This window comes from Panonychus citri, unplaced genomic scaffold (genome assembly GCF_014898815.1).
Source record: "Panonychus citri isolate SS breed McGregor unplaced genomic scaffold, ASM1489881v1 Contig00040, whole genome shotgun sequence".
Taxonomy (NCBI): domain Eukaryota; kingdom Metazoa; phylum Arthropoda; class Arachnida; order Trombidiformes; family Tetranychidae; genus Panonychus; species Panonychus citri.
The window spans coordinates 876,102-888,134 of NW_026515445.1; the positions used below are offsets into that span (position 1 = coordinate 876,102).

The window sequence follows — 12,033 nt, forward strand, 5'->3', positions numbered from 1 at the left end:
AATCAATCAATCAATTGAAGGTCTTTCTCTCCTTTAAATGTCAAACAATTTGAACCAATTGTATTAACCACAATGGAATCAAAATTCAACTGATCAATTTTCCTCCTTAATCATCACTTTAACAATTTACTAATCATTTACAATCGTAAACAATATAAACTTGTTCAATTTAATTTCTTCAGTTGGAAGATTTTCCAAGTCGAACCGATTCAATTTTTCTTCAATTAAGCTAATCAATTTTCTAAAAAATCACTAATTTTCTGTTCCATTGATTCTGTTAGAAATTAATTGATTTAAAATGGAAAAACAATTTAAATTTTAAATTGAATTAACTTTGATTTAGAATTTTTGTCCAGTCGGTAATGTGGAGACGGTCCCCGGATTTTCTGTTTTTGGGTTGATCAGAATTTCATTCATTGAAATTGAATTTAATTTCTGAACATGAATTTATTTTTGTTTTTATTGTGATTTCGGTTTTTTTTATATGAGAGTTTGATCATTTGTAATTTACTTTAATCTTGTTCAATAGTAGTGTGACTAACCCGTTTTGTTTTACTTTGCTGGTAATGACTTGAAAATTGTGAATCAAATTGTTGGCAGGGGGGCCAAGGAGAGAGAGAGTTTTGTGAAAGAGAGAGAGAGTAAAACAGAGGCAAGTTATTCAATTTTTAATAGAAAACTAAAGGAAAAAGATTGAAGAACAGGTATAAGAGAAGGAAATTCAATCCATTCATACCATCAACTTCAACTTCACCATCATCATCATCTTGTTCATCATAATTTTTCACATTGCAAGTTAAATTGATCAAGTTTATTGCTTTTCTCATCTTGTGAATCATCTTCATTCAATTTCCTTGAAGTAATAATCAAAATCATCTCATATCTACTTTTGTCCTCGTTACCTTTTTCTTCTCCCACTCTCTCTCTCTCTCTCTCTCTCTCTCCTTTCATTTACTTTCATATTCACGCACAGACAACATTATCTCGTTTTATCCATTTTTGGCTAACTTAATCATTCGTCAACCTTAAACTTATCTGAAAGTAAATTGAAACGACTGGTAATGGCCGCTGGATTATATGATATCACCAATGAAACCCTTGGTAAGGGACATTTTGCTATCGTTAAATTGGCCCGACATTGTTTGACAGGAGAGCTTGTTGCTGTTAAGATAATTGACAAGATGAAATTGAAAAAAGAGGGATTAAGACAACTTGGTCTGGAAATTAAATTGTTATCACGTTTATCCGAAAAAGAACATCCTAATATTGTTAAATTGTACCAAGTGATTGACACAAAGACAAAGTTATATCTGGTAATGGAATATCCTGGTAAAGATGTTTGTGATCTCTATGATTATATTGATCGTAAAAGTAGTAAAGGATTAAAGGAGACAGAAGCTCGTCACATATTCAGACAGATTTGCAGTGCAATACACTATTGTCATTCCTTGCGAATTGTTCACCGTGATTTAAAACCTGAGAATATCTTGATCGTTAATCAACCCACCGATTGTAACATAACTATTGATGGTCACCTCTACCCTTTGGTTAAGCTAATTGACTTTGGGTTTTCTAATCAATGGGATGAAGGGGAAAAACTGAGAACCTCCTGTGGCTCGTTAGCCTATTCAGCCCCTGAGATATTACTAGGAGATCATTATGATGGCGATAAAGTTGATATTTGGGGCCTTGGTTGTATTCTCTATATATTATTGTATGGATATAATCCTTTCATGCAGATCAATGACAGTGAAACGCTAATCAAAATATTGGACTGTTCTTTTACAACACCTCGAAGACCCTCTATCTGTGATTCCTCAATTCACTTAATCAAATCTTTATTACAACGTGATCCTAATTCTCGTTTAACTATTAAGGGAGTTCTTGACCATTGTTGGTTAAAAGCTTCTCACGAAGATGATGAAAACGAATCGGAAGATGGTGGAAACTGTAGTGATAATTTTACTCAAGAGACTATTTCAATAAGCTCACGAAATGAATCTAGTGATCTCAACAAATTATCTCCTGTCAAATTACCTAAAACAGAATCAAACATTCACGAAAAAGTAATTGATCATATGCTCTCACAAGGAATGTGTTCATCTAAAGACCATGTTGAAAGTGCCCTGAAAAAGACTCGAGATCGTGTCAATCGAACCAAATCAAGTGAATTAATAACATCACCTGTTGAAATCTCAGTTCAAGTACCTTTACCAATAAATGGAGAGAAATTAAATGAGAATAAATCTTCACAAGATAATTATGTAACTGCCACCTATCATCTGTTGAAGGATAAATTAGTTCGTGAGCTTCATCACAATAATACCAATTCCACAGCATCATCAGAGTCTCAACAATCTAAAGAAAAGCATCATCTTAAAACAAGAAGAGGACCAAGAAAGCCGATTGTCCAACAAGCTCCTCGTTTAAGGCCAAATTTTGGATCTCCGTTGAGAGACTCGAGCAATGATAAAAGCAATAAAGTTAATCAGTTGGAAGTTTCTTCATCCGAAGATGATCAATCTTTTATTCTTCCATTAGCCAGAAAATGTTCCATTGTCAGTGAAGAAGGAAGTTGCGCTGGAACTGATATTTCCGGTAACGATGGTCCAAATGAACCTTTACTAGAGATCGAACCAACATTGTATGAATCATCTCGTCCATCCGTAGATATAATTGTGACTGATTTCAGTGAAAATGATCATAAATCTGTAGATGAGTGTATCGAGGAAGCAGATGAATTGGACTCATGTGAACGAGAATTACCAATTGATTTTAGTCATGATAACAAAATAGATTTACAAGAGTCACAAGTGAAAGTAGATAAAATTAATCATGACATCGGTGGTGATACTACTTACGAAAATAATAAAGTAACTTGTGATGAAACAACAGATAGAATAGAAGAAGAATCATCTCCTCGATTATTAAAAACTTCATCAAATGAATTCATCGCTAATCAACTTCATCTTGTCTCAAGTTCACCCGAACTTTTACGTGAAGATGATTTTAATTGTGAACTTCGCAGTGATGATGAACACAATCTCTCATCAGTTGATTGTGACCCATCGAACATTGGATATCCCACCTCCCATCGTACGAAACCCTCTCTCGCTCTTACAAGTAGTGTCACAGCTTCTCCCACTATGATACTCGCTGATGGCCAAGGTGATAGTAAAAATGACATCGGTGATCATGTAATTAATCATTTAACTCATAACTCCAACTCTAAATCAACAACAAACGGTGGATCAACTACAACCTCTTTACGAATTATCGTTCAATCAAAGTCTTGCAACAATATACTCTTCGGCGATGAGGACAGATCTTGTTTACCTTGCAACACTTCATCTTCATCAGCAGTCTCTAAATCTAGGAAAGGTCTTTCTAGTAATTACAGAGTGAGCTCACTTCTCAAGCGTAATAAGGATGAGAAGGCCGATTGTTGCAGCATTTGCTGACCACTTATTACGGACGCAAAGGAGCAGATGAAAAGTGTCAACATAAACAACAAGTCATTAGATGACAACAAATTAAAGCAAGAAGATGAGGAAAACCAAACGAGGAAGCAAAAAGTCAAGATAACTTATCATTATTCGTGCTGATGAATCAAAAAAGCTATTATTTATTTCGTCCTTTTCTTCCTCTTCATATTTTCTCTGAAGCCTTCATGTAGATTCGATATTTTGGGAAACGCGATAATTCCCGATGTTCATTTTTCTTCAATGAATTAATTCTCTCTCTCTCTCTCTCTCTCTCTCTCTCTCTCTCTCTCTCTCTCTCTCACCTTCCCTCTTTTTTTGCATCTTTGTAGAAAAAAATTTCGGTTCCCTTTTTCATCTTCCTCTCCATATGCTCAGGCCAAAGACAAAACGCAATTAGTTGATTATATTAACATAGAGAAAACCAATTTCATCAGAAATTAAAACTGATCAATTAATCAGTTTGGTAGTTAAATTTATCCAAGACTGTAAAAAACAATTTAACCGATTCTTTTTCAAACTCTCCCTTTATCATCGTTACAAAAATGAAACCTAAGCAACAACCTCAATCCTCCTTATTAATATAAATGAAAAGATAGTTAACCCATTTGCTAACAATAATTTTCTGTATGATATTTATGATTAAATATCATAACTTCCCTAACTTATTATTCTACCTGTTGTACAACAAAAACATGCCAATTCTGTAAATCTTCCCACTTCGCAAAAAAATCAATTTAAAGTAACAACAAAAAAAAATCTAATTCTGTTTCTCTGACTATTAACTATCCCGCTATTCGAGTGATAATTTGACTTTTTATCAAAATTTAAGACTGATGATTACAAAGTTTTTTTTTCGAATTTAAAAGAATCGTTTCGAATCCAATGTTCATTTCGAGCGAAATCATAATTGTTCCAAAACCATTTGACTGATGTTCGAATTCCTTCCTCAATTGGAGTAAACTTAAAATCGGGTAGATATTTACGAAGTTTTCGATTCGAGGCCGTTTTCTTCAACTGACCATCGCTGTAATTACAATCATTGATTAGATTGATCTTTATATCGGGAGCCACTTTACTGAACGAATCAGCGATCAATTGAGCAGCCTGATTAATTGTTATTTCTTGGTCTTCGTCAACGGACAAAACGATTGGTTCAGTCTCTTGGTAATTAAAGGTAACCCAAAGCATCAAACGGGCTAAATCATAAGAGTAAATAAATTGTCGCAATGGTTTTCCCGAACCACAAACTGTCAATTGAGCCTCGGACGAGCCTTTGCTAATCGCATCTTGAACTTGGTGGTAAGTTTTATGAATAAGACCAGGAATTACATGGGAATCTTGTAGATTAAAGTTATCGTAAGGTCCATAGACGTTGGTTGGTATAACTGCAGTGAAAATCGGTCTCTTGTAATTGTCACCTAATTGTTTAACTTGTTGATCGTATTTCTGAGCATAACCACGATTGAGAACATCAATCATCCTTTTCGCATAAGAGTAGCCAAAATTAGAAGCATGAGGAGGTCCAAGGTGAATCTACAATTAAAGAGAACAAACAAAATTAATCAATTGACGATGTTAATCATTAGATTGCAAGTTAATAGTCACCATGGTTTCGTCAATTGGGTAAACGGTTTTATCTGGAAAGATACAAGTTGACAAACATGAGACACATTTTTCCACTTTCAATTCATCACATAATCGGAGGATATTGTCATTGATTAAATTGTTGATTCGGAAGAAAGATAAATTGTTTGATTCGTTTTTGAATAAACCACCAACCATCGCTGCCAAGTGTAAAACATAATTAGGTTTATGTTGATTGAATATTTTCCTCGCCTCCTCATAGATACTTAAATCACCGTCTTTGGATCCAATGAAGACAAATCTAATTCCGGGATAATCATTTCCATTGTTTTGATTAACAACCTCTTCAACTGCTCTACCAACTAATCCAGTTCCACCGGTAACAAGAAACACTTTCGATTCACCAACAATGGACATGATTAAAAATAACGACGATAAACCAGATTCCAAACGCTCTTGATTAACCAACAATTTAGAAATCAAGATGAAATAAAACCAACAACTAATAACAAGGAATGAGAAAATTGTTATCAACAATTCAAGTCCAAATTGAAAACTTTGAATGGTTCAAATTGCAGTTTAACATTTACTTACCAATTAGTTGCTTAGAATTGAATTAACTGATTACAAAATGTAATTTAGGAAATTGGGTTAATATGTTTTAATGAAACTCGGCAATTAAAACATCATTAAAACAGAATTGGTAAGTTTGTTGTTAACCAAAGACTCGAGCGACTTGCAAATAGTTTAAAGCCGCGAAATTTAACCGCAAACTTTATCGAGAAAAATGTCAACCCTAAAATGTGACCTCCGTCGAAGCGAAAAGAGCTAATCTATTATTATAGAGAATTTCGAGAACCTCCTCCAACTCTTTTTAAAAGTTCCAAAAAAGATCTGGTTAAACCACAATCGGCGATCAGAACTTTTTCGATTTTCGGACATTAAACTTGACAAAATTTTCTCGTTCTTTTGTACAATGTGGCCTATCTGCCGACGTAAAGAGCATCACCAGGGACCTCTTTCGATTGGATAATATTCGGTCAGTTGTCGTGCTCCATATTAATATTCTTTGATCATTGGTAAGTGTTTGATTTCTGTCTTCCTCACATCGATCACGAAGGAATCAGATCAAAATTCGAGAATCAGTCGAAATGTTCAAGCGATTTGGTGCCCGATAATATCAATGAGCAAAGTGGTTCAGACGAAATCTCTAATGAGTTTTATTCATAACGATATTTAACCTTGAACCTTATATGATGAACTTTAACTGTGCGAACGAGATTAGATTCAAAAGTGACAGAAATTAATATCAATTTATGTTCAATCGAACAATTATTTTATTCTAACTCTTATTGGAATATTTTGGTTATCGAATTAATTGTTCAGGCACTTAATCAGTTGTTTCGAAATTTCGCTAGAAATTTGACATTTTCGATTGTCAGTTGGCAAAGCAAAGGCTCAGAATTGAAAGAATCAAATTGATTTAATCAATAGCTTTGAATTTCATAATCTGATTACCATGATTTTTAAAGTCCAACTAACGATGAATATGATGATCGAAGAGCTGATTTGATTGTTGCGAATGAAAAACAAGTGAAGGTTGTAACTTTAATCGTTAATTAAACTGATTAATTATGCTTCAAGTGAACAGAATTACAATCACAATTATCTTTATGTGTTACAAAAAGTTGTAAAATTAATCATTTATTATTTAATTGAATGTATATCTACTGTATTATTACAATTATATTATCATTACAGAGACTAATTAAATTTAGGATTCTTGTCAATTGGTTAATTTTATTAAATGATCACTTTTAAAATGGTTAGAAACAGATTAAATTAGAACAATTAAATTAATAATAATACATGTAAATAAGTTTTTATGTTAATGCACAACTTATTAGGGATGCAATTGATTGTGCTCCTTTTAATTACTTGCACAATTATGGCCAATTAGTTGATTTGCTTTACTGGTCATTGGATTAGTTGATTAGTTTACCTATGGAAATATACCAATTTTGTTTTCCTCTTGATTCCCAGCAATTAAATTCACCTTGAGACCGATGGTTACATTGGCTAAACAAATGAAAAGAATCACAAATATATAATATATATATAATTCATTTGTACAATTAAGCGAAGATGCTAAATTATTAATAATTAGTTGCAATTAAGTAGTTGTGGAGCTGCTAATTGGCTTGTTAATGTTGCTTCGGAATAGTTGAAGAGACACTTTCAATGTGAGATAATTTGATTACTTGATTTATAAATTATCTTCCGTTTGAAGTCTCGTTAATCTCGTAAATTTTGTTCACTTTGATTTAATCAGATCTGGATTTAATTATGATGAAGGTTAAGATTAGGATAAAAATTAGGATCTTGATTATTTGTCATCAATTGATTGAGCGATCCAATTGTGATTCCATTTTAAATGAGATTGGTCAAGTTTTGGTCTTGAATAGCAATTGGTTGTGATTTATCATTTAGTTGATTAATTGGTAGAATTAAATTTTCTTCGTTAAAATCATCGTTGATTAATCAGATGAGAAGAGATCTGGCAAAAGGGTTTTCGTTATTTACTTTGCGAAGCAATTTAATTTTTGGACCATTTTAAATGCGTTGATGAAAGATTCTTATTCGATTTAATTGCCTCCGTGATTTACTTGATTCTTTTATTCCAAGACAATTAACTAACTATTCTTGGAAGTGTTTCGATTTTTACTTGGTGTTGCATTTCGACGACTTATTTCTTCTTCATCGGGATATGTTTCGAAATAAGTTCGATTAATACTTTCGGTGTCAGATCCTTCGTTTTCCAATTGGGTGTAGGTATCATCGGAGAAGAGATTCTCGCGTCCGGTGTTACTTGTATCTCCGTGGGACCCGAGAAGGTGGGGGAAACTGGCACGACGTCGAGAGAACAGTTTGGCGAATTGGTGAATTTTCGTTTGGATGCTTTCCCCATGTTCCTGAGCTTCTCTTTGAAAGCGGCATCATCTTCATGACAAGGCACCGATGGGCCTTCGGGTAGACCCGCATTCTCACCCATTCGTCCAGACGATTGTGCGTCCATGTTCAGAGTGGACATGAAATCTTTGTTCCGTCGAAGTTCACGGACAAACTCTTCATTCTGAAGAAATATGGCAATTCTTTCATCTTCCAAATATTGAGCTGTTTCCGAATCTTCAATGTCTTTTGAAAGTTGCCTTTGTCTCTCATTTTCAGCCATCTTTTGCTTCAGATCGGCTGAACTTAAGGTTTGAAATCCAAAAGCTGCTGGTGCTCGACGATTTAATCCACCACCGTAATCATTAAGACGGAGAAAAGTATCAGGCAAACGACCGATCAACGGAGGATTCCAGTTGAATTTTGATCTCAAACTGTCATCTCCGATTCCTCTTCCCACTGTACCAAAAGTATCTTTTATATCGTATCGAGGTTGCTGACAAAATGATCGATCACTTGAAACTCTATCCCCTCCAACAGGAACAGCCTGTTGATAACTCGGCGGAGGAGTGAAACCGGTGTTATTAAGACGGCCAGTAAACAGATCAAGGGGAGAATCACTTTTATCACCCATGAGACTTGCCGATGATAAATTTTGCTGAGAAGCTGGAATAGGAAGAGGAGGTTTAAGCTGCTTTTTTGCCTCATTTTCACCTGTCATAGCCAATAACTGATCGATCGTCACATCGACGGCACCATTATTTGACCTCAACACCATCTCGATCACATCAGCTTCCATCATTGGGAACATTGTTTTGAAATCTCTCATCGCTTGTTCAAAGTCAAGCTGAGTTACTGGTAAACCGATGTTTCCTCCGCCACTTCCACCATCAGCTGAACCATTGTGTTCCAATCGAGCCATTGAACAACTGAACGGAACGAATGTCAATTTATCGAGTAATTTAAATTCTTCATTTAAAACAAAACAAACGAGAGAAATTGATCAACACACAATTGACAGGTAACAATTGATTCCTTTCAAATTGACAACAAAAACAAACATCAACTCTAAGCAACAACAAAGGGATCAAACATAAATGACAAACTGTTTCCAATTGATGGTAACAATTAGATGATTTCAATCAACATTTCTCTTGAATTGATATTCTACAAAATTGGTAAATTGTAACAATCAGCAGAGATTCAAAAGCCAATCATCAATATTTAATAATTTCCTCAAATTTACTAATTAAGATGATCTCTTGAGCCTTTGGTCAAATCAAATGATTCAATTAAAGGCGAATAACATTGAACCGAATCTCCGATTTTTGGATCATTTTGATTGTCAATTAACGAAAGGTGCACATGAATTTCCGTTAACCGTCATTCATGATTTGGACGAATTAAATTGAAAGAAGTCAATGGATGAGGTTAATTGTTGATGGAATGAGAAATAACTGATGATCATTAGTTGATTGTCACTGTTTCTTATAATAAAAATGTATCACATAAGAAGCAGTTTTATTGAATTTTAATTGTTTAGGCTTATTTGTTGTTTGTTTGTTGTTTTATCTTATCGAGACTTGAATTACGAGTTAATTAAGAGATCGAAAGCTTCGCTGACGAGGTTTTGTTGGTACGATTTTTACAGATGAACCTCTCATTGAGAATTAGTGACTAGCCACAAACGGCTAAAATCTATTCATTAACATCTAATACAATTAAGTTAAGCCGTTTGTTTTGCGATTTTCATCATAAGCTTTAAAAAAATTAAAGTTAAAAAAAGAAATCATTATGTTCACATAGACCAAGCCATCAGCTTACATCACATTTAGATTGTTTCTCTCATCATGAGAAAGGTAATTAGAGGTAATAATAAGAGAGAAAGAAAGACAGAAAGACAGAAACATTACTTCTCAGTACGAAAGGTTTCAACTGAAGATGTTGTGATGAAAGTCTCAAAAGAAAAGGTAATATATGAATTTTAAATTAGCCCAGGCAGTTTGGTTTGTAACTTGATAAAAAAAGTTTCTTGTGACAAGACACTTTCAATAGAGAGAAGAAAGAAAGATTGAGAGAGAGAGAGAGAGAGAGAGAGAGAGAGACATGGATGATAAATTTTAAGAGTAGCTTTTTGTGTATTTGAACCATTCTTATTTTGTTTCCAAAACGTTCCTGGTTATGTTCTCCGAGGATGATAAAGGAGTTGGCTGAGTAATAGAAGAGAAAAGCCAAAATTAATAAGAGAAGAGAAAACAAAGTGATATGTCAAAAACGATGAGGTGCATTGGAAACATGAGGTTCAGTAATTGAGGAGACAATTTGTTAGCAACTGTACCTCGAGCAGTTTCCTACGAATTTCAGTTGATGATGATATTGTCAAGAGATCGTCTCTAAGTTCCAACAGAGTGTAATTGGCAATGATCGGAAGTATTTTAAATGAACCACTAACCAGGCGATCCCAAAGCCTTTTCATGATGAAATAGAATCGATAGTTGAAAAGGATAATTATCACAATTAATGAAGATTAAGTTACTTTTTTGCACATGTTCGTCAATTACCTCACTAAGCACGAGTCATGAATAATCCCAGAAAAGCATCGACAGAACCAAACAGAAATTGGCAAAACGTCTTTGGCACCCGTTTCTTCCAAATGTTTTTCTAAATCTTTGTCTTCAACAGCGAATTTTTGAGCCTGAGAAAAAGTTGCACCGAGAGAATTAAATATTTGACAAACTATTGCTATTGAAATGTCTTACCATTTTTAGAATATTTTGCCTCTGGTCTTCGAGTTTCAAGAGAAAAGCTCTCATTAACCAGTAAGTATCAACAAATGGGAAACCAAAATTTTCAAAGCTCATGGCTATAACGTTACAGGTAACATTATCTTGTGTAGCAAGCTGAATGAGAAAAGGGTGAGAGAAAATGGTGGATTAAAGCAACAAATGTTGTCAAAATGAAAACAAAATATTGATACTCACTTGTTTGTCTATATCAAAAGATAGATCTTTAATTTCTAATATGTACATTAACAACAATTTAGTACTGACTCTGGTGCGACCATTAATCATATGAAGAGTGTTTAAAGCTGATTCCAGAATTGTACATGTTTCTTTGTGGACATTCTCAATAGTCTCATCTTCGGGTTCGATTCGATCTGAAACCTCTGGAAAAGAAAAGAGAGAAAAGAATAGAATAGAATAGAAAATTAGAAGAGAGAGAGAGAAAAAAAATTCACTATTCACAAAATGCTAAACCAATTTACCAAGAAGTGATTTCCAGGCGGTTTTTCGTTTATTTGGTGGCAAACCAAATTTTAACACATACGATTGTAATTTAGACAAATTAACAGGCCTCTCTTCTAATATTTTATCAATTGCTTTGAGATCAACTCCTTTTGACAAAATCTTATGATAATAGGGAACCCTAAAATTGCGCTCTTCTTCACCGGCCATTTGCATCAAATAGAAAGATCCTAGAGTCCTAATAGTAGCCCACAGATGGTCAACAATTAATTAAAAATAGAAAGGAAAAAAAAATAAACTAGTAAATTGGAAAAAAACTAACTAAAAAATCACAACATTTGACATTACAAATAAAAGATAATTTTGCAAAAGCAAAAGAATGACCAGTTCCATATACAAAGAGTATTAGTTATAAGAATCTCTTTCTCTTTACCTTTGTGAGAACAACTCAAAACTAATCGGCGCGCTTTTCAAAAAGATTTTCCATCTCATCATTTGGTGGTTGAAGAGTTGAAAAGATATTAAATTGGCGAATTTATTGAAATTAAAGAAAATGTTTTCCATTAAGGTTTTTCTGTCGTAACAATCGAACCTGTTTAGCTCTTGAGTTTCGTTGAAATCGTCGCATTGATTGTGAAAATGATACCGATGTTCGTAGCATTTGAGATGGTTTTGTTTTCCCTTTTCATTGATTGTAATTTGATGATTTCTTTTGATTTTGATTCTATCGGATGAATTATGAATTTCGCTGAGTCCTGTTACATTTTTAT

General features: G+C 33.8%; 4 protein-coding genes across 4 annotated transcripts; 1 reads left to right on the top strand and 3 right to left on the bottom strand.

The window, feature by feature from the left end:
• The first annotated feature begins 384 nt into the window (after positions 1-384).
• On the top strand, positions 385-4,260 carry LOC128397850 (serine/threonine-protein kinase SIK2-like). Its single transcript, XM_053358613.1, has one exon. The coding sequence runs from the start codon at positions 1,062-1,064 to the stop codon at positions 3,459-3,461; it is 2,400 nt and encodes a 799-aa protein (XP_053214588.1). The 5' UTR covers positions 385-1,061; the 3' UTR covers positions 3,462-4,260.
• Positions 4,244-5,787, bottom strand: LOC128397854 (GDP-L-fucose synthase-like). Its single transcript, XM_053358618.1, has 3 exons — positions 5,664-5,787; positions 5,091-5,571; positions 4,244-5,018 (listed from the first exon to the last, which is right to left on the bottom strand). The coding sequence occupies exons 2-3, from the start codon at positions 5,484-5,486 to the stop codon at positions 4,323-4,325; spliced, it is 1,092 nt and encodes a 363-aa protein (XP_053214593.1). The 5' UTR covers positions 5,487-5,571; positions 5,664-5,787; the 3' UTR covers positions 4,244-4,322.
• A 952-nt stretch (positions 5,788-6,739) lies between these two features.
• Positions 6,740-9,141, bottom strand: LOC128397853 (CUE domain-containing protein 1-like). The gene is given in 3 exon segments (XM_053358617.1): positions 6,740-7,148; positions 7,331-8,010; positions 8,013-9,141. Coding segments are annotated over 2 exon segments (1,176 nt in total). The 5' UTR covers positions 8,941-9,141; the 3' UTR covers positions 6,740-7,148; positions 7,331-7,762.
• A 348-nt stretch (positions 9,142-9,489) lies between these two features.
• Positions 9,490-11,652, bottom strand: LOC128397856 (TBC1 domain family member 7-like). The gene is made up of 6 exons (XM_053358619.1): positions 11,284-11,652; positions 11,000-11,184; positions 10,778-10,918; positions 10,580-10,713; positions 10,357-10,486; positions 9,490-10,228 (listed from the first exon to the last, which is right to left on the bottom strand). The coding sequence occupies exons 1-6, from the start codon at positions 11,477-11,479 to the stop codon at positions 10,172-10,174; spliced, it is 843 nt and encodes a 280-aa protein (XP_053214594.1). The 5' UTR covers positions 11,480-11,652; the 3' UTR covers positions 9,490-10,171.
• Positions 11,653-12,033: the final 381 nt, after the last annotated feature.